This window comes from Stegodyphus dumicola, chromosome 9, assembly GCF_044657685.1.
Source record: "Stegodyphus dumicola isolate Sdum_Otavi_A_Nest chromosome 9, ASM4465768v1".
NCBI lineage: Eukaryota > Metazoa > Arthropoda > Arachnida > Araneae > Eresidae > Stegodyphus > Stegodyphus dumicola.
In genome coordinates, this window is record NC_140776.1 from 73,749,061 (window position 1) to 73,776,691 (window position 27,631).

Here is a 27,631-nt window from a genome sequence, read left to right on the forward strand (position 1 = left end):
AATTATTTATGAACATGTGCTTAATAGTACTCTTCAGTACGTTGACCGATATCATACATTATGCGTACTGTATTTAAAATATAAGCTGCATAGCACTGTTCTTTACCTCACTTTAAATCCCCAACTAAATGTCTAAGTCAATGAAATTTATGTGCACCTCTTTCAAAGAGTTTTCATATTTTCAGAAAATCACTCATACGCTTTTGCTGTATATTTAACACAGCTATATAATTTACCCCTTTGTACGTTCTTAGCATTTACCGGAATTCGAAACAGCTGGTCACTGTCAATTAACTAATGCAGAAATCTTCTGCAATTAAAATTAATTAAATTTGAAGAATGTAACAACAAAATTAGAATAAAAAGAATTCATTAATCCTTTGACTGACTGAAAATGATAAAATATGTAGATGCGCGAAAGATAAATGAAAGTCACAAACTACATCTCTTTCTATAGACTTAAAATACATTACCTGTACTAAAAATACAAGCATTATTATTTATTTACACAGCATCATTCAATTTTCTCACGAAAACACTTCTCGGTAAAGAGAGAGAGAGGGGATGCTTTTAAATTGGTGATGAACTGTGGTGATAAATGAACTTAGCTTGGGAGCTTTGAAATTGGCTGTTGCTTTGCAGCCACTACCTTTAGAGAGAAGGTTAGATGAATGTAATTATCATAAGAATGATGACATCGTTAAATGCGTGTTATACTGGCTTATAATATTTTATGATTTTTTTTTACGTGTAGAATATAATATAAAAATTTTTGAAGCGATGATTAATTTTCAATAAAAGTATTATTAATTTCCTCACATGACTTTCATGTGATTTAGATAAGGAATATTTTATGATTAACGGTTATTTTAAACGTTTCCTAGAATTCATTTTTAAAATTGAGTATTTTACTAGAACTGAAAAGTATCTTAAAAGGCAAATACTACTCTGGATACAGAATTTTCATTCTGAAACCTTGTGTCGGCAGTTCTCTCTAGCAGTTGTCTCGGCAGTCTTTACGACTGCCGAGACAACTGCTGTATTTTTGTACTATGAACTAGTGTTATCATGTAAAAGAAAAACAGACTTAAAATAGGTTTATACAACACTTACAGAAGACGAAAGACGTACTTCTATTTATCCAACTGCAATTAATCACAAATCCTCCTGATCTTTTGTTAGTTCTCGCTTCTACTCTCTCTCGTTCTCTCTTCTATATTAATATCATTTAATCTCTCTTACTCACTTAAATTTTGGCATATGTACATTCATGAACCCCCCAACTTAGCTTCTCTTGAAAAGCAATCTAAAAATTAATATACATATTTACTATTTTAAATTGCATGGACTTGTTGCAGCAGTTATTTCCTGTCTGAGGAATATTTGAACAATGTATATAAATCTGGACAAATATTTTCGACATACAAAAAATGAGAATCCTTTTTGACTGTTTTGAATGATATCAAAACACAGAGACTATATGTTCGAGTTGTTTATTTCAGTACAAAAGGAAATGTAGATCTTCTTTTTCTGCATTTATAGCCATTCGTACATCGGTAGACCATAATTTTAATGTTAAATAAAACCATTAATGAAACAGTTATAAGGTTGCCATTAGCTGCCAAATAATGAAAGGTTTGGGCTTAGGTTTATGCCATTACGGCAAAGCCTCAAAAGAGAGGGTACCTTCCTGGAGGCCTTTCTAAGGCAACTGGCTCGTATACGAGTTACACATGGGAAAAACCACGAAAACACCCATGCAGCCAACCCGTTGGAGGGATTTGAACCTCGGACCGAACTACCAGTGTTTAATTACTTTACCGCTCGGCCGCTGGTGGGCCATGAAAGTTTTGATATGACAGATAATTAAAAAATAATGAAGTAGATAATTAAAATCATGTTTAAAGAATGAATGAAAATTAAACGAAAATAATTAAAAAAGAGTAGAAAATCTTGACAAGTAACTAATTATACTCTTATAAACAAGAAATGCTGCAAATTCATAAATGACAACATTTCAAAATCTTTTACATATTTCCTGATACTTTCTTCACCTAACTAAATTGTTAAGTAGTTACTACTTCAGCTGTTTCAAAGAATCTCCTTTAAAAATCGCATAGAAACCCTTTTGCTTCAATTTACTGAGTATTGTACAATAAAACATGCTACTTTGTTTAAATTTTTTTAATGAAAAACATAATTTTTATTTCTTTCCTTTATTATAGTTGCACTGAGATAAAAAGCAATAAATAAATGTAAGTATATTTTAGTACTAGCATCTAACTATTTAAAAATAAAGATTTTTTTTTTTTTTTTTTTTTTTTTTTTTGTTTCTATTATAAATATAGAAAATTTTTCAAGTTCAAAAAGATAATCTGTCATTGCTTTTCTTTAATCTGTCCTTCTTTTTGCTACGGAAGTAAACCGGATTTTCAAGAATATATATTTCAGATTTTGATTGCAATGTTTCTCAAAGAAATATTTCCACTTACTTTTATTCCTTGATAAGCAATAAATTATTGTTAGTGAGTAAAACTAGTTTGTTACAAAGTCATCATTCAAACGCGTTAGCTCAAGCTTTTTTTTACATAGTTCAAGAACAGTTGTCTGAGCTGCTGAGTTCAGCAAAGCTCAAAGTTCATTTTGCAATAAATGCATCACCTATTTGAATTTATTCTCAAAGTAAGAAATAAAAAAGTATAATAGCGCGGGCTGGATAAGTCCCTCTTCTTCAATAAACAAGGTCCCTGGAGAAATAAATTTCTCTTTATTTCTCAAAGGGGCTATCCAATTGATAAAGACCTAAGCTACATCAGTTTTTATTTATTCAGCCATGTTTAAAATTTCCCCGCTTTATGTTTCCAATCATCACTTTTTCACAACTTGAATTCACCAATATAAAAATTCTTAAATGTTTATTTAATGTACAGTCCCAAATCGATTGAATTTACTGCCCTGTTGTTATTATTATTATATGTCCTCTTTACATAATTTTTTGTGTGTTTTGTTACAGTTTTTTATTTAACAGCACTAAAAATATTTTAATTATTAATTTATGGGATTACTGCCGTTTTAGCGCAAAATTAATACAGGTTTATTTGAAATTTCACAACATTTTAAAATTATTTTAATTTTTATTTAATTCGTTTAAATTTACTTTCATAATATATATTTATATAAAAGAAAAATAAAGAATACGTAAAATATTGAATTAGCAACGTCAATTTCCCGTCTCAGTTCTAAAAATAGTAACCTCTCTCTGCACTGCATCATTTCTAGATTAATCCATGTCATATGGCTCTTAAGTAAATCTGGTAATGTAAATGGAACTAAAACTAAAGCAGCCAAAAGTAATTTTACAGTAATATTAACTATCCAATTAAAATGCGTTGAGAACCAAAACTAACTCAGTCTGAATTAAGATTTCACCCTGAAAATAACGCACTTGCTTCCTACGCTTTGGGCTAGCTGGACTGCTGTCTGTATGCTCCTTCTATCTTACTGCAAATTTATCTAATTAAGCTTTTCGGCCATTAAGAATCCTTGTTATACAGACAAAAAGAAAGAGTCGAAATGCAAATACATAATTATATACGAAAATATAAACATATTTCCGCATGTATTCACAACCTAATATGATAACTCAATCAAGAAACGTATACAAGCATCCACAAATAATTAGAGTGTAAATAAATGCATTTCATCGTTCCTATGACAAATCTACGATCTTAGAATATAACTGTTTCGTGAAAAGCCCATTTAAAAATTTAATATTTAAGAAAAATCGAGGTTTTTATTATTATTATTATTATTATTATTATTATGTGTGTACAGAGCAACTTGTATTCATGTCGAAAGCCCTGAGTTCGAATTTCGGACTAGACACGGAAGAATTTTTATTATAGTCAGGCGCATCCCCTGCATTTTCCATGTCCTAAGCACAGTTAGTGCCACCATATAAATTAAACATATTAATGCGAAAGAAAGCTTTCATCTAATTGTCGCATGGAAGAACAATTTAGCTTTTCGGCGCTCTCCGAAAATTGGTGGTTTAGATGCCTGCCTATTGCCTATAGTTGGACTCGGCCCTGACTACACCATTTTAACAATAAGGGGGCCCTTTTTGTGAAAATGCTGCAAACAATTAATCACCTTAAGACGTTAATCACCTTAAGTAAGAAGGAGGAAAATATTAAATATTCAAACTCCATCTTCTGAGAATGCACTCAACAGGGTCGGCGATAGGCATTTCGCCATCCGGTGCAATTTTTGAGAGTCCCAGTTCTGCTTCTCGGTGTCTCCTTAAATTGAAAGCAAATTCCGCCCCTGAATTCTGCCGCCCGGTGCGGCCACACCGATTGCGCTTGCGCAGTCAAAATTGAGCCGTGAGACTTAACTATCATTTTAGTCTAATTTTTATCATTAGTCTAATTTTTTCCTGGTCAATTACAAGCTTGAAAAAGTTTGAACAACGTTATGCTATCACCGTCAGTGATGAAGGCACCAATAATTGACAGTACGAATTTCATTGTATCACAATCTATGCAAATGATCAACGGCACAAATCCATCGACACGTGATTATTGACGGGGGTATGTCGGTACGGCTTACAAGAATAAAAATGTTAAAGTAATAATACCTTTTTATCATGCGAATGTTGGAAACTATGCATCACTTTATTTTAACCATTGACTCCATATTAAAATATCGGTAGCCTTGTCTGACAACGACAGAAGGTATTCTGCGTGAATTTTTTTGCGGGGAAGCTCAAACTTTCTAAGCAGTATAAGATTTAAATACCTGTAAGCTCACTGCTAAGCTGATCTTAACAACAGTAAAATGTAGCTTAAAATAGTTACATTTCGGTAATAGTTTAAAGAATAATACATTTTCCCCTCGGGAAATGAACCCGAGACTTTCCGGTTCGAATCACACGTTCTAACCACTGAGTCGTAATTTCCTTCTCTACTTTATTATTGCCGGTTTATTATTATTATTATTATTATTATTATCCCAGTAACGTGCTTTTGTACTCTTCTCAGAAGCTAAGCATATGTCATAAGCTTTACGAAATCATACGTCAGATATGTATATATATATAAGGTTTACAAGGACTTCCATTTTGGAATTGATAGGTGTATTAAAAAATCTCTTTTTAAGATAGTCTATATTACTTAAAGTATGAATTAGTTTTGTTAAATCTTAAAAATACTTATACTTGCTTTAATTATTTATTTTTAGCTCAAAACGGAATTAGCCCGATTGGGCTATTAATCTCGAAACGGAGTTTTGTGGCGTCCCCTGTAAACGACTTTATTCCTTTTCAAACTGTTACCATCAAATATTATTATTTTGTATTATTATTAAAGAAATGAAATAATAAAGCATCTGTGTATATGTATATATGTTCCTCGCACTGTGAAAAAAACACGGTACCTAGAGCCATCAAATTTTGAATAACGTAGTCCTCCATCCGAACATGTGTATCTGGAAGCCCGAATAAAACATTTTTATCTCCAGCACGGGAGACTGTATCTCGGAAATTCTAAGTATGTGTTGTTTTTAAATATTTTTTGATTTTGTTGTTGAACTGAATTTTGTGACGTTAAGTGCGCAGAACAAGATATTTAATAAATGAAGTTAATGCGCAAGACGTTAATCATAAAAAGGCAAAAATAAAGTTTTGCAAGCCATCTTACTATGAAAATTACACATTTATATGATGAACTAAGAAAAGACTGAAAAAAAAAAAAAAAAATAGCCAATACTTAAACTGCATCTAAAATTCTAAACATATGCTGCTTTTAAAATTTTTTAATTTTGCTGTTGAATTTTGTATGACGTAAGTGCGAAGAAAACTAAAGGTAAAAAGACAAAAAGAAATGGGTTAGCAGAAGTGAGTGCAACAGCAGACTCGTAGACTGCGAACTCAATGAGCGCGTAAAAAACCTTAATAAATTCCTTTGGGCGATCGTTAAAATCTGAACCCTTTCAGATTTTATTTTGTCTTAAAATAGATTTACAGCTAAAATATCCCACTGTTTATTTATCATTTTTTTAATTTTATTTTATTTCCCACCACCATCCTTCTTGTGATGAGTTCTCATTTCCAGAAATGTCAGAATTTGAATATCATAGTTCTATTGCTTTTTAAAAAATTTCATCTGATATATTCCGCGTATCAGAGGAATGATTTTTTTTAATTCAGAAGGTAAAATTGATTGATTTGACCACATAGAAATGATAATATAACTTTAAAAATTATAACTAAAAATTGGAATCGTAGGAAAGAAAGTGAATGTTTAACGAAATAATCACAGGGTTTTGAAGATTTTCTTTACTTCAAGGGCAGAGTTCTTTGTTGGCTGATTTGGAACAGTAATATACTTCCGGAACTGACTCTTTAATTTTTCTTTCATATGCTCATTTTAATATACAAAATTTTCTAAATAACTTTACTTCTAAATAACTTACTTTTTTTTTTACTTAAAAGTACTTTTTTTTTACTTTAGTTACTTACTTGTACTTTATTTACATGGTAGCATTAATCTAAACCTTCAGCGTGGTCTAATACTAAACACGAATACTTCAAGAGCCAAAAGTTAGAACCATAATGGATAAGCAAAAACAATTGAAGCTCATAATTTATCGCGGTATGCATCGAAAATATAATTCATCGATAATTGCGAACATTCCCTTTATACATCAATAAATAAATTATTCAAAAAATATTTGCAGAGTGATTCAAGTAATAGTAGTCAAGTCTCTCTTAGAAAGTCCTGCACGAAGACATCTCTCCTTTCATACATATACCTCGAGTGTGATTAACAGTCCTCAAACAATTACTACTCTTTTTTTAATAGAAGAACAAAATAAAAAACTTGAACATTGCCTTATTTAGGCTTTATTTAAGCCTCGTAAAGCAAAAAAATGCATCGGTAAAGTTAAATTTTAGATACAGTTTAAATATAATTCTGAAATTCACATTTAAATTACATCGAAGCACTTACTCTTAATCCAAAATTTTAAAGCAAGCTGACACCTTCTACTGTATCTTCTATGCAATATAAAATCTTCGCATAGAAATGGATTCCATGACCATTTATGACGGTCCCGTTTGAAGCAAAAATTTAGTAAAATTTCTGAATTAAAATTTTTAATTAATTTTTAGAATTTAAACTCCATGAACAAATAGTGATCTTTTTTTCATTTTTAAAGACCTAACTCTTCTTTCATAAAAGTAGCAGACAAAAATTACTGTACGAATAGCTGTGAAAAAGATGCAACAAACATATACCATTAGTTTCCCAAAATTCCTGGCTGTAACTGAACTGGGAACGAGTATGTAGAAGTTCAATAATCTAATGCACGCAATGCTTAAGTATATAAATTAAAATAATTTAGTAACGTGAAAACTGAAAAGTTAATTAAATCCTTACAATACAGTTTTCCTTTTGGTTCAAACGCTAAGTAAAATGTAGAATTATTAATATACTGACACTTTTAGAACTTGCTGGCAATAAATATAAATGCATACAACTAACACAGCGAAAAAAATATCCTTAACAATTTTTAACTAGGTACATTTTATTTTTGCCACATTTTAGGGAGTCAGAGCTCAGTTTTAATATTACTTTCCAAATTTAACTATGCAAACAAACATTTTAATTCATTTCAAGTTTAGTGACCCTCATCTGAGTTCCGAAATTATTGCTGCGAATTAAATACTGAAATAGTAATAATTTGGGTTCTAAGTAATTTAGGAATATAATTATTTAGATAAAAGGAGTAACTTGAAGATTCATTTTCAGGATTCAATCAGAACTGAAAAACTGATGTTTCGATCGGAAATGGCGCTTTGAAGGCGTAAGAATACCTAGAAAAGAAACATAAAGAATGAACTAACAGGGATTTCCCCTGGTGAATAGACGCCTTGTGTGTTTCCTATTATGTACTGTTTGGTTTCCCACTTCTGGAATTTATGTTTTCTCTGATGCGGCAATTCAGTGAGTTAAATGTACTGCACTAACTTCCTTGGGAATGAAATAACTGAAAAATAATACGTATAAAAGTAGGCCATATATGAATATATTTTAAGGAAACGTGTGATGGCCAAGCAACATTCTAGGAAATTTTAATTTAATATAATTCATTCCCAATTCATATTTTTATCCATATAACTTTTAAGTAATATCAGATAATTTATAGAGCATTTGATTTTCAAGACCATTATGGAAGGAGATGAGATTAAAGATAGAAAAGCAATAAAAGCATTTACATGTACAGCCCGCTTAGTCCCACAGAACTGAATTCGCGAATAAAAACAACACGCTGTTTTAAAAATCTTATGCATTCGGCCTAAATGTTTTAAATTTAAAAAGTTCAGAAACGTCAGAACACGCTAAAAATTAATAATAAAAACCGTAAAAAAATCTGAAAGGTTTCAAATTTTAAATTACGTGCAAAGGGGGATTTTTTTTAACGTTTTGTGTGTTACCTTTATTTATTAAATATCATGTTCTTCGCACTTATACTATAAAATTCAATTCAACGGCAATATCTCGAAATAATTTTAAAATGAGCATATCTTTAGAATTTCCGATACAGAGTTCCGCGCGCTGGAGACAAAAATGTTCCCCTCCCCCTCGTAGAATGTTTCCATTGCTCGCTCTTAAATAGCTGAATTTGTGAATCAAAAATTCGTTAAAGTTTTACAAAATATCAAATAGATAATAGAATAAATTCCAAATTCCAAATTAGGGCTTCCACATGCCCGTATTCGTTAGAAGTTTACGTTATTCAAAATTGGATGGCTCTAGGTACCGTTATTTTATCACAATGCGAGAAACATACATAAATTTATGCAGATTCTTCATTATTTAATTTCTTTAAATATAATACAGGGCGATAATATTTGGTTTCAACAATTTGAAAAGTGAATCGGTCATTTATAGTGAACCAACGCAAAATGCCAAAACGAAAATAGTAGTCCTTCAGGGCAAATTGTCCCTTTGTACTAATAAATACTAATACTTTCAAACGATAATTAATGCTTTATAATGGAATAAAGATTAGGTAATTCAAATATGGTAAACTGCACAAGGGTTATATTGCCTAAGGGAAGGGTGACTTCATGAAGAACATTCTAAGGGCAACTGGCTCCTATTCACATTACACATGGAGAAAATTACGAAAGCCAACTATCGAGCCAGTCCGTTCGCCTGGCATCGGACACCAAGCATTTAGTGGTCTTAACCATTCGGGCACTGGTGGGACTGCTGAAAAACAAAACACTAGTTATTAAGTAATGTAATGTAGCGCAGTCCGATATTGCCTCTGAAGCAAAAAATGCAACTTCAGATTAAAAATTATGGCAAAAACATTTTGAAATTTTACACTTATAAATTTCCTTTTATGTATGTTAAATATAATAATTATCAACAAGAGTAAAAAAAAAACGTGGATTAATTTGTAGTGCTGTCATTTTGAAAGTTAAACAGAACCTTCTTCTTCAGTTACGGAAGTAAAAAAGACAACGAATTACCCGAGTACAAACCAAAAGTGCAAAAAAGTCAAGAAATAAGAATGAGAGTAACGTGGACGAATTTGCAGTACTATCGTTTTGAAGGTTAAATAAAACCCTCTTCTTCAGCTGTAGAAGTGAAAATGACCACAAACAGCTTGACCTCCTGCGATAATAATGTACAGACATTAGGTTTTTTGGAAGCAGGCGAGATGGAAAATGAGCAACGCCTTCGCCGGGACTCGAACCACGGGCCTCTGGAATACGTGCCCACAATGCTGACCACTACGCTACGAAGGCATGCTAAGGCGGCAGGACAAATATCTTATAACAACAGACAAAATATTGAAGAGTGTTTCAGCGAAGGGAAAGGAAACAAAGCTACTATCGCCATCTGTTGACAAAACGTGCGTGGAAATTAAGTACAAATAATTTCTTGAAAAGCTGAAAGTGTAGGTAATCGAGATCATTAACCAAAAATAGAAGATTTTTATAAATATAAAACGCCTCTAGGAAATCTTTTTCACCAACGAAAAATATTTTTTTAATAAACTTGACTGTAGAAAAACGGGAAATAATGATTATTTGACCAACAATGCTGAGCAATGAGAAATTTATGAGTTTTTACTTATGGTACCTCCCATGCTCTATAGTGCGAAATTTGAAAGCTCTGCTTGTTAGACCAATGTATATTAATCGACACTGGCAAGAGCTCATATCTCGAATGGGTCTTTAAATATTGAAAAGAGAGCTTTATTAGCAGGAGAAAAAACAATGCGGAAGTTAAATATCTGTAAAATACGTGCAATTATAGATCTAATGAATAGGAATGAAAGAGTGATTACTGAATTCTTATAATCGTTCAAAATGAAAGAATGTTTTTCTTATGTTGAGAGGAAAATTTTTTAATGGCTTAACCGAGGTGAAAAATCTTTTGGCAATTGCAACTAGTTTTAAGTAGACGAATTCTTGACCAAGAGCTGACTTGCAGGAACAATATTAAATTGCATGGAAAACAAAAGAATAAAATGAAATGGAGCATTTAACTGAAAGACCAGAATTTGATGATTCAATATTATTGAAACTTTCCGCAGTTACCCCCACATTAAAAGACAGGTAAATATTATCCCATTATTTATTATAAAAAATTGTTGTTCTGATAACATTTATACTAACTGCATAAGAAATCTCTTGCAGAATTCCCCGCGTTAGATGCAGGTACGGAAAAATATTATAAAATAAATGTAAAATAGTGTATTATATTCACAGGATTCGGCACGGATAATGTGAAGTCTATATTTACATTCAGAGTTAAATATCGAGTTTTAATGAAAGTTTCCCGCTACCGTAAATATCTCTTGTGCAAACAGTCCGCGTTGGCGTGTTTAATCATATTTTGTTAAACAATTTTTGGCATTTGAAAGAAGGAGACTTGCTTTAGAACACTGTATTGTGAAATTTATAAAAAATTATCGTTATCATTAAGTACAAGGTGCCTGAAGTGGAACTATCACGTTACCAGGTTAGAACCATCATTTACTTCCAGTTCTGTTGCAAAAAGTCAACTACAGAATGTCACCAAATCACGTATAGAGCTTTAGGTACTAATGTTGTATCATACGACACTATGAAGGTTTGATACTGAAAGTTCAAAAACAAGGACTATGACATTCAAAAAGCAGAGCGCTCTGGCCGGCCTACTGATGTTGATGAGGCCTGCCTGCGATACCTTGTGGAAGAAGATCGGTATGCAAACACTCGAGAGCTTGCTAAGAAGATAGACGTTAGTGCCATGTCCATTAGTCGCGCTATGCATCGCATAAACTTTAATCGCTGAGTGTTGCATGAGCTAACTTAAGCAGATGAGCACAGACGTGTTAGGGCCTGCACTAATCTGCTCGAATATCAAGGCAAGGACAAAACTCTGGACTGGATCGTCACTGGTGACGAAACGTGGATTTATTTCAACAACACAGGACAAAAAGGGGTTGGTCTGCGCACGGTGAGCCCGTCGCCAGCGCAAAATGCGATTTGACTAACAAAGAGCTTACTTTTTGTATCTGGTGGCATTGCCGTGGTATTATCGACAGAGTGTATCTGGAAAAAGGTAAAACCCTGGACATTAAGTTGTACAGCGAGATGCTACTCCGTGTTGACGCTGCTATCAAGGCAAAATGTCGAAGTGAGTTCCGGCGCAAAAAGATAATGTACCATCAAGATAATTTAAGACCACATGTGTCTGCTTTCATCGGCTGGATTATGTGCGGACACGAATGGGATCTTTTGCTTCACCCAGCATATAGCCCCAACATCGCTCATTCGGACTTATACCTTTTTTCAGATCTGCAACTACATGTTGCTGGTGCTATCTTCCATTCTGCACAGGACGTCCGAAATGAGTTTTATCTGTCATTTGGACTCGCGACCTCCAAGTTTCTGGGCTGAAGGCTTTGAAAACCTGCTAAATCGTCCCCAGAAAACCATAGATTTTCGTGATGATTACTAAACGTACTAAAGGTACTGCTTTTGGGGAGGGGGGTTCCTAACTCTATTAAGAATGTTTTTTGGCGGAAAACTTTCAAAGTACGCGCTCTTTTCCACAAGTTGATAATTCTAACGCTTCTATCATGTGAAAATGTATTTTGATAGGTTAAATTAGGTTTTTTTGAATGTAACAAAGCCCACAGGGATATCTATCTAAGAGAAGAAATGCCTTACTGAAGGACTTTCTAACAGAAATTAACTTGTTATATGGTTATGTTCTTGTTGTATGTGGAAAACCACATATATATCTATTCAATCAGCCAATTCGTCAGGCTTTGAATTCGAGTTGTTCAGCAGTTTTAACAAGTTTCCAATTGAGTTAACAGAATTTTCTAGCTACTTTTTAGTGGAAATAGCTATATACAGCAAATAGCTGCTTTCTTATTAAGGTTGTATATTTTTCAAATGATATGGAGGCATATTATAGCTTTGTGATGATATGTTATTGAATTACATGAGATGAACATGCACGACATGCTTTTGGGCTTATTACAAATTTTCTTTGCGTAAGCTAACTTCTGAAAAATATATAATCTATTAATTTACTTTTCTGAAAAATTTCAGTCAAAAATATAAATAAAAACACTCAATTACACTATATTCACTTTTACTTGGCCTTGAAAGAAGATTATGCGATCCGAATAACCGGAATTCCGAATGGCAGAAGTTCGGATAACTAGAGCTATACTGCATTTTACTTGAACTGATCTCAATCGCAACACTAGATGATTTAGAAATCGAAACCTTGGATAAATTATGTCTATATGCATATGCATAGAGAAATTTACGATAAATAAACGAATCAGTATAAAGTTATGCAAAATAAAACGAATCGATAAGCGATAAAGAGGGACATAGAGTGATGCAGCTTAGCAGCTGTACAACTGTTATAGCTGATAAATTGTGAAATCTTTTGCTGCTAATAGAGGAGGAGAGCTCAAACGTATAGATGAATAGGGACTATTCAAAACCCAGAATAACATAACATTAATTATTTTACGGAGTTTTAGGATGAGAAAGTACTTCATCCTCTAAGATTTTGAAGTACTCAATAGATCCGCTTAAATAATAAACATGCGTAAAATAGACTGGTTTCAATATTTTTCTAACTGAAAATAGTAGAAATTATTTCAAATATATTTTAAAACTTCTTGGTTTTTCACATCAGAATAAAACTCAAAAAACATATTTTGCTAATAAGATAAAAAATATTTAATTTAATTAATTATTATTATGTTTATTAGTCATCCACATCAGATACTCCACAACTTCCTTGTCTGGCCTATTAAATTATACACATTTTTTGCTGCACTTCATTTAAGGGGTGTTGGAACCCCAAAATCTTCAAAGAATGGTAATTTCGGATTTTTGTATTTTCAAATTCTCTATACTTTTATCTTTCTAAAAATATCATTCTTTAATCTCTGTAAAAATTAGAATTGTAAAAAATCTAACTTTAATTTGTCATCGAATGCTTTGATAAATGAGAATTTTTACATAAAAACGCTTTTTTCTGCAAACTTGATTTTTCAATACTCGATGTATCTTTTCTCAGGAACTACTGCTCACAAGTATCTAAAATTTTTATGGCTTATTTATTAGGTTTCCTAATATTTACTGAAATGAGCTTTTTGTGATAAACTAAGGAAAAAAAAAATTTTTTTTTAACTTTTTGTGTGAGAAAAGGGCTAAAATTTACTATGCATAACAAAATAGTCTGTAAATTACTCTAAAATTCAAAGTGTTTCAAAAGCTCATTTCAGTATAATCAGATAGGTATACTTTAATTACATAAAAAAATTTTAAGCGTGTATCTACAGCAGATTTTGAGAAAAGGTACATCGAAAATGGCCAATTTAACATTGTCGGTATAGGGGTTTCTGGTACTCCTTAAACTTATTTATTATTATTATTCTAATTATTCTAACCCGATTTATCGATCTCTCAAGGCAAGTTGAAAATGACATTAAAAACTGCACATTTTGAAATTAAATATTCCGGTCAATTATTGTCGTACGGGATTCAAACTTCTTCTAATATTATTTTTTCATAACGAGAGTAAAACCTTCCCAAATACAAGTATAGGAAAGGAGAAACCGCATTAAAATTTACATTTCGTTAGTTGTGGAAAATATTTTTTTTTTTAATTTGACATTGCCCAAACATGAATACTTGCACTATTTAAAACACCTCTGTAACTGGAAAAATATGACTACGACCAACGATTTCAGAAATAAAGGCTGGGTAAGAACTTTTAAGCCGGGTAATGAGGTGAGTATATATACGTTTGGTACTGCCGATTGCAGTAAAAAAGGGAGGTGCACAACTAGATGTTATAGCAGTCCCATATACACAATGTCAACGGTCTTACGGCTAATCCTTTTAAGTGTACAGACATCATACAAAAAATTTGTCCAAAAGCATTCGGAAACGGTCACGATGAAAATATAATACTCGAAATTTTTCGCGATTACAATACTTCTTTACTTCGTACAAGGAAGTAAAAAATAAGTCAGTTGATAGAAGAAACTTTTTTAAGCCTAATATCCCTCTGATATTCTATATTAAGGAGATTTATATGTATTTTATAGTTTCAAGAGAAAAATTAATAAATTTACTTTCCTTTACAATATTTTAGCATAACTATAAAATTTAATTACATTCAGGTTTTAAAGAAAAATTGCAAATAATTATGAAAATTATATTACACTAATAATTAAAACAAAGCCTGAAAAGCAATTAGAATTTTTTGAAAGAATGCAACGATATAAAACAGACCTCCCCCCCCAAAAAAAAAACATTCTGTAACAAAATACGTAGCTTATTGCAATGCTGATAATATAATTAACCAGATATGTATATTGTTTCTAAAGTATTTATTTCGTCATAATCTAGACGTTATAGTCTGAAAAAACGATTAAAAACCTCCTGCTGAAATGTAATTCATACTTCGCGGAGTGGCAATAGCTCATAGACTTCACTGTTAGCAACGTTCAGTAAACTGACTGAAGAGCCTTTTACAATTAGCATACGAGTAACTAATAGTGAAACATGAAGTAACCTGACGTAAAAAAAAGGATAAAATTATGTAGAGTCGTTAGGCTATTTTGAAGAAAGAGACGTAAAGAATGTGCAATGCCCTCGCCAGAACTCGAACCTTGGACCTCTGGAATACGCGTCGAATATGCTTCCAATTATACCACGAAGGCATGTGGAAAGGAAAGAGAAAATACCTTATAACTAGGCTACAGAGTATAGACATTTCTAAAATGGAGAGTAGTACAAAAGTGAAGCATCTCATAGCGATCACCTCCCGTAAATGACCATCTCTGAAAGTGACCAACAATTCTTAGAATCTAAACAAATATCGTTACTGAACATCCTGGTCATCACTTCTCTGATCACCTCCACAGGCTGATAATCAGCCATCTTATGAAGGTTCACTGCATTTTCTAGCTACTTTTTATTCAAAAGACACGCTGCGTTGCCAAATTAGTTTTCAAAATATGCTTCTCTGAGAAACGTCTCTTTACCCTAGTAGAAAATTTAAAAAACAAAACAAGCAAACAAAAACAAAAAAAACTGAAAACATTTATTTCGCTTAAAGATGAGCTTAATAAATTTTAATAAAATTTCTTTTATTGTAATTAAATACCCCTTAATAAATTTTAGATCAATTTGGCGCAAACTCCTTCTATAAGAGAAACACAAATGAAGAACATATTTAAAAGAATAATAAACTTTCGGACTTTACTAGCTTTCAGTGACAGCTGAAAGTGAAGATTGAATCAAAGTTTTAAGATTAAGTCACAATTTTTTATTGCGCCGATGTATAAATACAGCAAGTAGAATTCTTTCAGAATGCAGTTTATACAATAAAGCTTTATTTAAAATTCATCTTCTCTTAAGAGAATTGATGAATTTATGCTGTCAATTGTGGCCTTCTATCTGTTTATTTCAAACCTTTACTCTTCTGATTCACAATTCTCTATACAACTTTCAAAGTAAAATAACTTCCAATTTCACAACATTTCAAGATGCATTTCACACCTTCTTTCTTTTTGTGTACTGTATTCATACCTACAGTGCATGACTTCAACAATACTTCGATTAAATAAAGCAGAACATTCCTGGATTAAAACATATAAAATCATGTTTCTTTGAAGTTACTTAGAATGAAATACTCACACTCTAGAAAAGGAATCAATACTTTAGGAAAATAGTTAGTTACTTTACAAAAACGAGTCATGATTTTGAATCAATTATTTTGCAGGGTATGAAATTTAAAAAAAAAAAATAATAATTCAGTTCTACAGATAGGAAAATTCTCCATAACAGACCAAAAACATAACATCTGAAAATTATGAATCTAAACTCTAAATTATATTTAATATTTTTCTTGTCTTCAAATTGATAGTCATTTCTTTTTAACGAATATAACTAAATCTTAGCAAAAAAGCAGAGCTGTATAAAAGAACAGAAAAGTAACATAATACTTTGAAAGAAAGATGATAATAATTATTTACTGCTACAAAAGAAACTTGGTCTCTTATTTCTATGAATATAAATATAATGGGAAATGAATCTCATCAAGTGAATTGATAATATGACCGTACACAAAAATTTTTTATCAGAAAAACAGTTTTCATTTTTTGACGAAAATTCAGCATGGAAATAAAAATTCAGATTTTTCTTCTGATCAAAATCCATGCAATTTTTATTTGTTGGAAAAACTTAAAGCATTTCGTAATGGAAGGAACGATATGATATTTTACGAAAATGCTGTAAACTTTGCACCGTAAAGAATGATCATCTTTCAAATGAAATTATGCTTTTGCATTCAGAAAAGTAAAGTTCAGAGAGGAATAAATTTTAAAAGTACGCAAATTTTATTATTTGCTATCTGTTTCAAACAAGTTACTTTCAACGGTCAGTAATCTCTACTATCTCTACCGTTAAATAATAAAGAATATGTATGTGTGTATGATTGCATGTTCCTCACATTGCGGGAAAAAGACGGTACCTACAGCCATCGAAATTCAAATACGCATAGTTACAAATGTACACTTCAAAGCCCGAATTTTAAATTTCGAATTTCTTTCTTCTTATTCCATATTTTGTACGAATTTAATGAATTTTTGACTAATAAAATTAGTGGTTTGGAAACGAGTAGTGGCAACACTGTTGGAAATAAAGCATTTTTATCTCCAGTGCGCCAGACAGTTGCCATTCGCCAAAATGTAAGAGAGTTATCTTTTTATTTCATTCAAACAATGCAGCTGTTTAAAGGTAAGGTATTGCCACTGCGTGAAATAAAATACTTTATCTTCTATACACCATTCAGTTAAGCGAAAAATATTTATATTTCATTAATCTGTCTTTCATTGAGTAAATATACTAAGCGATTTTACGTAATAAACGCAGTTCTTAAAAATTTTTTTTCAACTTTTTGATTGATTTAAATAAAAATGCATTAAAATCATCAGATTTCTAATTTTAAAAAGTAAATATTTTTATGAAATTACATTAGCTGAACTCATTGACATTATTATGTTTTCTTTTCTTATAATTACTAATTTAGGCTATTAACCGCCCGAGCGGCTAGTCAGATGCAAAATTATGCTTGTCTAGTAGGATAAAATTTTGTAACAATCACTGAAATGAGTTTATGTGCTATATTCTATCGAGGTTTTCATGAATTAAGTTACGTTGGGACTTTTCATACAGCAAACTCTATTTGCAGTGCTTGTACCTTCATGAAAGCTGCTTTTTTTTTCCAAGTTACAAATTCATATGCGTAGCAAGGCGGGTATATTTATAATGGGCACCATTGTAAAGGTTTCTATATTTTCGAGTAGCCAACTTGAATGAAGATGCCATCTGTATAAAGATGCCGTGCATCTTTAGGCTGGAAAACTATTGTAATACTCACTACATTCTGTTGCCCTGCTCCTTATTAGATATCTCCCAAGTACTTCAGAACACTGAAAGAGTTGCCCTGGTTCTCACAAAACCTTAAGATCATCTTTGTTAGAAAGTCTAGTTTTTTTTTTTTTTTTTTTTTAAAGAAAATGAAAAATCTGTTATTAAAATCCGAAAGCTTTCAGATTTTACATTATGCCCAAAGGGTTTTTTTTTAACGTTTTGTGGGATACCTTTATTTATTAAATATCATGTTCTTCGCACTTAAACCATAAAATTCAGTTCAACAGCAATATCGCAAAATAATTTTTAAATGAGTATATTTTTAGAATCTCCGATACACAGTCTCGCGCGCTGGAGATAATTTTTTTTTCCCGTACAGTGTTGCCATTGCTCGCTTTGAAATCGTTGAGTTTCTCGTTAAAGCTTTACAAAATATGAAATAGATTATAAATCAAATTACAAATTCCGAATTTGGGCTTCCAAATGCCCGTATTCGGTGGAGGATTACGTTATTCAAAATTGGATGGCTGTAGGTACCGTCGTTTTATCACAATGCGAGAAACATACATACATTTATGCAGAATCTTCATTATTTAATTTCTTTAAATATAATACAGGGCTGTAATATTTGGGGGCAACAGTTTGAAAAGTCAACAAACATTTAAAGTTTTTAACGCAAAATGCCAGAACGAAATTAATAGCCCTTCTGGGCTGTCCCTTAGGTACTGTTTATTTTGTTGAAAATATATGAAGTTACATTTACTTATATTTTTACAGAAAAACTAAATACTACTATTTCTAAAAATAAAATGTGTTTTATTTATTCGCATACTGAAATGAAAACTTAGTTAGAAAGAAAACTATGCTTAGTAACCCAAAATAAATATATGTTAGACGTGTCTAATAACGTATAGTAAACGTGTACTCTTGTAAACATATAGTAAACGTAATGAATGTGTACTAATTGTACATTAAATGTGACAGTGTACAATCTGACGTGTATTAAATGTGACAATACAAAGTTTAATCATTTGAAAGGAAGCGACATATCTACAGATAACCACACAAGTTCAAGTTCTAATATTCTTTTAACTACAGACCAATAACTCAACTACAGATGCGCAAGAACTGAAAAAGGTCGGTGTTCTTTTTTAAGTCGGATTTATGGCGCAATTTCACGGGAACTTTACGGCTGCGGTTGCAGTTAAGAACAAGACTAGAACAGTTGTAAGGTGGAATAAGAAGCAAAACTCTTTACATACTTGAATGCTCAACTACGTATGATTTAAGAAGGAAAGATGCGGGCAGAAAAATGCTGGCAATGCGAGGTTTCCATATTACTATGTTATAGAAAGCAAGTAATTTGCAGAGACGGAAGATTTGATAGCAGCCCCTTTGAGCGCAAAATAACATGCTAACAAAATATAACTTTTTCTCTACAGAACATTTCAAAACAAAATATTCGAAAACTATAAAATTACACAGGCAGCAGACAATCATATACATTTTCTGGTCAAATATAAAACAATGTTTTTTTCCTTTCGTTTCCGAGCTTTTTTGAAGATTGTACTTGTCTCACAAGGCACAGTCTAACATTTAAATAACGTATTAAGAACTTTATCAATTTCATTTTTAGTATTAAAAGAAAGCAATTTTAATCACGATCGATATTTTCAACGTTTAATTATTTTTTCATAAAACAAATTCAATATATTATGCGAATATACTATTGGAAGCCACTCTGGGCAAAGTCGAACCCCCCCCTACATACACACACAATAATTTTTTACATCTAAGATCGTCTTATATTCGAAACAGCAGGGTATACGGACTTCGACAAACAGCAAAAACATCATTCATATATTGGTGGTTGTTTTTATTTTTTGAAGTACATTAATTGGCAGAATATCATATTAAATTTCAGAAAATTCGATACGCTATTCTGCCTGCAGTTAGCTGTAACAAGATTTTACAATTACTCTAAAAATATCTGAAGTAGAGTTCCATTTATGATATTGATTATGAAATACTTTCCTTTAGTTCCAAATGTTATGTAAAAACATTACATGTGTCTATTTAATATAAGGATGTGTTAACATGTGTCTTATTTAATATAAGGATGATTATGAAATCTAAGTTTCAATATGTTTAAATATATTACAATATGTGTTATACAAACATGTAGTAAGTTTCAATATATTACAATGTGTGTTATACAAATATGTAGAAAAGAGTGTATATCTTATGAGAGTACATGCACCATACATTCATAATTGTTGCACTAATGAAATAGCAGTAAACAAATATATTATTACCTCCATGCTATACATCAATTCACACAATATAATTTTCTTTTCATTACTTAATAGTAATAATATATTTTTCTCTCTCTCTCTCTGTGTACTTGTAGTGCTGAGTTTTGAAGGTGTGTCTAGAAACCGTAGCGAACACGCTAGTAAGTTGTACTTATTATTAGAGGTATATGTACTAGCTTATCACGCAATCTAACTATCAAACATTTCTACTAGCGATATAAAAAATCAGTAACTCAGTTGCCAGTATACGTACGCCCATATGCTAAATCTAACGAATTTAATTCCACATTGTGATCATTATCGGTGCAATCAAGTATGCTTCCGAACAGATCTGGACATTAATATGAGACTAATAATTAATTGTCTGTTAACTATAAAATATTAATTTGCACTAACTTTGGACGGAAGCTGATTAATGTTACTGTCAAGCAACTGTTTTGTCAGGCAATTTATACCATGTATTTTTAATACTGACTAGCATATTTTAAAATTTAAATAGTAAAACAAATACAGTAAAGCTCAATTTAACTGAATTTTATTTTACCGCAGTCAAAAATAGTTTTCAAAAATTATCCGAGAAAAGCGTTATCCCAAATAATCTTCTTCAGCTTCAGCATCTGTTTATACATATATATCTTTGTATTAAGCACTTATAACAGGGCTGTAATAACAGAATCAACAATTCATTTTTACTAAAGTACAATATTTATTGGAAAATTATTCGTAAAAAATAGATATTTAAATTGAATTTGAGATTTGTTTGCGTGATATGTAACCAAATGCACACTGAATTTATTCTATATCTTTAGCTTCGTTATTTAAAAACTCTTACATAGAATTAACGCTTTAGAAATCTCCCACTTTGCTTTTTGAGTACGAGAAAATTCGTCTCAGAAAACCTTCTGCGCATCTTGTCTTTTTAGGCGAATCATGCCTTTTTATATTTTAATTAGTTGATTTACCTGCCTACCAAAATTCCATTTCCGAAAATCAAAAACCTTACTCATTTCAAACATACAGAAATTAATATCTTTCTCCCAGATGAAGCTAAATCTTCCCCGACGTATCCCCCCCTCAAAAAAAACACATCTTTAAAAATCTCATGAATAAAACTTTCCACTTTTTTGCATCTAGACGTCTCTGTTAATGGGATATCCTGTTAATAGAGAGAAAGGTGTTTTATTACTCAGCAAAAGTAATAAAACTGCCATTTGAAAACTATAACGCTAAGCACCAGGTATAACTTAACTATACAAAAAGTACAAATGATTACATTTTCTATCATTGTTACAATTATCAAAACTACCATGACTCGCAATGAAGAGCGCTATAATCAGTCTTGATGCTTTACATTGCATGGCTATATTAATAGCCGAGCTACCTTTTTTTGATCTAAATCTAGTCTTTCAGTCTGACGAGATTTAAACATTAAAAAGAATTTCGTATTAAATTTAATGTTCAGAAAAAGATATATTTAAATATAATATATAGTTTTCTATGAAAATTGTCCTGCGCATTTAATCTCAGAGAAATACAATTAAAAAAAACGGAGGCAGGCTTCTCCTCATCTAGTGTTTCCTGTATTAATAGAGAAAGTGAATTTCTTTAACGCAATGAACACATTGTCGAAACAATACAGATGTTAAGATAACTGAATTCACATTAGAAATCTCCGCAAATGTGCTCATATAGTGGCAGCTTTGAAAATTTTGCCTGGAAGAACCACCGATTTTCATCAGTTATCACAAATTCAAATGACGCCATAAACCAATAAATAATGTAAGGAAAACGATGATGTTAAATCAACTAATTATATTTATTGATTATGCAGCATACTTCATGACAAGCAATTTAAAAAGAAGAATGGTCAGTATTTCAATGAAGTCAATTAAGAACTACTTACATATTCACTCAGCGTTGTTATGAAACAAAAGCATCAGAGAAAGAACATTTGAATAACATGATCATTCCGAAACAATGTTTGTGGAGGGAATTTTGATGATGAAATTCTTCTTTTCAACGAAGCTGGCTGGAGGACTTAATATCGCGTAACGTGAGAAATAAACCAAAGGATTCATGAAATACATTTCCTAAGGTGTCTGTTGATTTTATGATTACTTTGTACATTAATAATAGCATGTAACTGCACTTAACTAAATATATTATTCATTTACCACGCCCTTTTAACAACACTCGTATCAAGTTAAATTTAATTACAGAAGGCACTTTTTTTGTCGTAGCTTTACGTTGATAAATTAGCTTGCATTTTTCTTTTATCTTCAGAGCAAAACAATTTTACCATTAATGTCTGGAAGCGTGCTCTTCTAAAAACTTTATGGGAATATGATTGGCTTCAATTTCTTCCGAGATTCAAGTCATCATATGATTTTCGAATGAGATTTTTAAAATTTTTGCGGCAGTACACATTTCAGGGAAGTATTAAACTCTACATCGCTAAAAATAGTTTAGGCATTGTGATGCCTAGTTATATCTTTAAACAGAAAAGCGTTTGATTTTTTTCTTAAAGAGATTTTCAAACAAGTTGCATTTTAAGCACCTAAACTGTTATAAAATATATTGCATTATAGCTTACACGGTTAAATCACAAGGTTAAGTATTCTGATATGAATTTTATATACATTTTAATTGCATAATAGCGAAACACCGATGTCTATACTGTGTAGCAATTTTCAAATATAATAACGTGATCTAAATTTTATCATCATCAAAATTATGTAAAAAAATTTTCCAGTGTTATTCAATGTATTTATATATTTTATAAGGAATAACACATACTTCTAATCAATTCTTTTATAGACTTTTTACTTTCTGAAGGCATACTGAATAAGATTCATAAGACAAAATAGTAATATTATTTATATTTTCGCAGATTCAAAGCTGCTAATTTTCCCCTTCAGCTGAGCGTTATTAACTAGTTTCATTTACACCTTCGCCAAATTTTACGAAATAAACTTAATCTTTTGAAAATACACTTTTAAGTTCAGTTGATTAATATATTATTTCTTCTTGTTATATGGCTGCATTATTTTCATTTCCATGATTTCATTTTTTAACAAAGATTTCCTGCATGTTTTCATTTGCCTAGTTTATTACTTCATCTATGTATTTTTCTTAGTACACTTCTTACTCATAAAAAGTTTACCTCTTCAATCCCAGCCCCTTTTCTCTCTTTTTTTCATGAAATTAAATAGTTTTCTGACAACATTTTCTTAAATTTTAAACTTTGGCTTATTCATGGAAAATTTTCTTGCATTGTATTACTTACTCCATTTTATAATATTACAAAATTAAAATAAAGTAACACGTAGAGGTTCTTCCGCAGTGGTGAATATAATTTTCATTTAAGTAACTTTTAAACTTAAAACTTAGAAATTCCAGTCTTAGAAACAGAGTATAAAAACATATAGTGAAATAATTAAATCTAACGATCGTAGTGAAATGCAAGCAAAATTTAGCAGATTTAAATTTTCAAAATCTATTTACAATCCATATAAATCCACTTATAATCCACTTATCAATGTTATAAACCCCATATCGTTATTCCTTCTCCCCTTTTACAATCGGATAACATTAGTTGCAATTTCTTCTTCTAGAGTCTTCCAGAAGTTAACAGGTATTAAATCACTGTTATAGTATAAGCATTATTCTTTTGAGAAATCAAAGACTTTTCTATCGTTAAATAAAGAGAAATAACACACAGCACAAAATGTTTCCCAGATAATAAATAGAACTTTCCAATTTCTTTCAAATGTTAATGATAATATTAATGAAATGTTAATGATAATATTAATGAATGTTTCAAAAATCCTAATAAAAATGCTAAGTTATAGTAGAGAGTTAAAGGTTCGTTAGCTTTCTCTCAACATAAGAAAGCAAATAAGTGTATTTACTTATTTGATATTCGTGTTTTCTCAGACAGAAGGACCCTTCTGCCTGAGAAAACACGAATATCAGCCAGCTTTATTACCTTTTGGGAAAAAGACTGTAATTATTTACAGTCGATTAAGCTTAGTTCTGTGCATGAATTATGAAATCTGAAATAGGCAACAACTGTAGTAAATTCGTTAACATCTGAACAAATTGACGAAAAGTTATAAATAAATCCTACGTTATCCAGTTACTCTCAAGGTTTTATTTCTCTACTATAACACTAATAGTCAAATGTCTAATAAAGGTAAAGCAGTGGCAGAATAATTCTCTTATTCATCAATATGAACATATGAAATTTCAAATTTTCTCCCGAAATAAATATAAAGTGAAAAACCGCATTGAAATTAGTTTTGTTTTGAATAAATGGATGGCAAGAGTCTCATGATAATGACACACTATTCTAAAATTACTTCGAGAAGAACTTAACTAGGAATTTTTTGTAAAAAACAATACGTAAATTCGAGAAAATAAATTCTTGTATTCAACAAATTTTTACCTAATACAAACCTCCTCCTAAAATTAATATTTTCAACGTTTTAAGTGTACACTGTTAAAAAAGTAATTAAGCTATCATAAGATGAATAATTTGCTTTCCTAGGGAAGTTTAAATTATATTAGAATTCGTAATGGTTAACCAAAGAATAATTAAGCATCGCGACACACCTTTTCCAATCATTTTGTTTGAATTTCACTAAGCTATTCTAATTTCTGTACTGATAACCATAGTTCTTCAATCAGATTAATGGGAAGGGATTAAATCTAATTATCAGAAACGTAAAAACTAATGCAATACTGCAGAAGCATATTATAACTATGATTATGATCAACATATATCCTCAATCTTTAAAAAGTCTTATAAGTAATTTTCCTTAGTTTTAATACAAGTTTAAAGACCTTAGTTTAGTTAGTTATTTTCCTTAGTTTTAATACCCCTAAAGAGAGATGAAAAAAAAGGCTTACCTGCAGATGGTGGTTTGACTGAACACATTGCCGTAGAGGGTTCCTAAGGCTAGACCAACGTCTGCCTGGGTAAACCCCAACTTTATGCGCCTCTGTTTGAACTGTTTCGCGAATTGTTCCAAGTCATCCGAGCTCGGCGCTTCCTCCTCGGAGCCGTCCGGGTGGTGCCTCGGATCCAACAAGTGATGTTCATCGTGGTGGTGGTGTTGATGGTGATGCTGATGATGATGTTGGTGGTGTGGATGGTGCTCCGAAGGATGCTGCATTTCTCGCATTGCCGGGTGTAGCTGGGCACCCCCGTGGGTGAGCATGCCGTTCATCGCACCGTACGGGTGCTGCAGGGGAGGAGAGCCGTTAGGGCTAGGGCTCATGTGACCTCCCATGTGGGTCGTCGCCCCAAGAGAAGGATGCCACGGTGCCCCCATGTGCTGGGGCGGACGGTGGTGAAGGGCTCCTGGGTGTATGTCACTCGGTTTAATATCTTGGCCTCCACCATGTAGACTCATGCCACCACCCGACCAAGGCGAAGGATCGCTGTGAGGGGGCAAACCCACCCACTGATGATGGGGAGCGAGAGCATGTCCATTTGGGCCCTGGTGCGGATTAGGGGGCATATATTTCATTTCTGGAGGCTCTCGGCCGTAACTCGCTTGGGAAGTTGCCACCTGCATGCCTTCGTGGATTACCGCGTTGTACGGATTGGCCGGACTGGTGGCCATGATGCCATGGAGATCAATCGTGGAAAACGATTTTTCGCGGCCGATGCACGTCCGTCCGTACTCTAAGTACCCAAATCTCTCTTTGCTTCTGCTGCTCGAAAAACCAGTTCTTTTCACTTCTCTAGCCTGAAAGCTGTTTTACTTCGCATCAATACACCCAACGCATCCAAGTGGCTCAGTTTCTCACTTTTCTCTCAAGTTTCTTCTTTTATCGGTACCTATCAGCTGCTTATTTCTATTCTCGAAAAGCTTGTTGTTATTGTTTTGGGAGTTGGAATATGTCCATTTCAAGAAGTCAGTACTACGAAGCTCAATGATTCTTCTGCCGGATAAAGTAATTAGCTGGTCTCTAACACCAAAACTTTTAATTTTTAGTTTAACGTCTTACTTTAAATATCTTCATCCGAAAATAACATCTTTACGCAATTGATGATAAAATTAATAATCTAATGGCACCGCACAAACGTAAATTACACTTCAACAGACTGCAGTTAGGCAGAAGTCCTCATTTTGCGATGATAAAGGCGTAACAAAATGTGTGATAAAAACTTTTGCAGAACAGCGCGAATATCAACACTACTCCGAATTTCCTCCTTCGGAGCAAAACAATCCAGTGTCGGTTTAAGGAGACTGCGTGTGCTGCCGCGAGCGAGCAGACGATCCACGGATCTTCACCGTAACCGTTCGATCCCGCGTTTGCTGCCGCCTTCCTCTGGTACCCGTCTCGGGTGGCCGGGAGAAGGCGCTGTCTGATTGGTGAGGTAATGCAGCTCGCCGATTGGTCCGATGTTTTGACTTTTTCTTTTCTTTTATTTTTTTCTTTTCGTTCAGGCTTTTGGAGGTGAGGGAAAGAGGGGAAGGGAGATGACGCGTTGCGTGAAACGTGACGTTGCCTTGGCGACGTCTCTCCCGAGTCACGTGATTCTCAGGGTGGGTGCCTGATTGCGTCACTGGGCGGGACTTACGCTTGTAAGGAGGGGCTACGTTTCGCTTGATTGACACCCGCATGTTCTGATAGCGGAGATGAAAACACCTGAAGTTTAAGAGTGTGACACGAGTTCCTGCGGTAAGAGAAGCTCTCCAGATTAGTTTCTGATTTCTATTGTGTCAGTAAAAAAGTGAGCAACGACTCTACAACTTTCTCAGAATTCTGAAGAGGAGTTAAATAAACCCCTTTTTTGTATCAAAATCATTAAAAAGTTTATAGAATAAAGTAACATTTTTAAAGATTTAGAATACAGCTATATTTGAAGTGTAAGAATGATAATTTAATCATGAAAAGTCATTAAAGAACACAATTAATAAATAAATAAATTTAAAATTAAAATAATAGTAATAGCAATTATAATAAATTTAAAATTTATTTTGAATTATTAAAGTGTATAAATTGAAAACGGATATTTGAAATGGAATTATAAGCAATTAATGAAATTACTGCTAAACAAATAACATCTCATGTTCGTGTGCTGTTAGCCCATTAAAAGACCAAATCACAAAATAAAAAATAAAATATTGACCATTTTGTTGGCAGTTAAAAATAAACACTTTTTTAATTGTCAATTTAAATAACAATTATTTTTTTTTTTTTTTTTTTTTTTTTACTTTGCTAAATAATGCTGTGGGAGGGGATTTTTAACGATTTCATCTTATTTTTTATTTTAAGCACGTAGCTAATTTTTTTATATTTGTATTTA

General features: G+C 32.1%; 1 protein-coding gene across 1 annotated transcript in view; it reads right to left on the minus strand.

The window, feature by feature from the left end:
* LOC118197593 (POU domain, class 3, transcription factor 3-A-like) overlaps window positions 1–26,649 on the minus strand; it is a 136,892-nt gene extending 110,243 nt beyond the window's left edge. Inside the window, exon 1 of the mRNA XM_035369124.2 lies at window positions 25,219–26,649. Within this exon, the coding sequence (XP_035225015.1) occupies window positions 25,219–25,937 (719 nt within the window). The 5' untranslated portion in view covers window positions 25,938–26,649. The remainder of the gene's footprint in view (window positions 1–25,218) is intronic.
* Window positions 26,650–27,631: the final 982 nt, after the last annotated feature.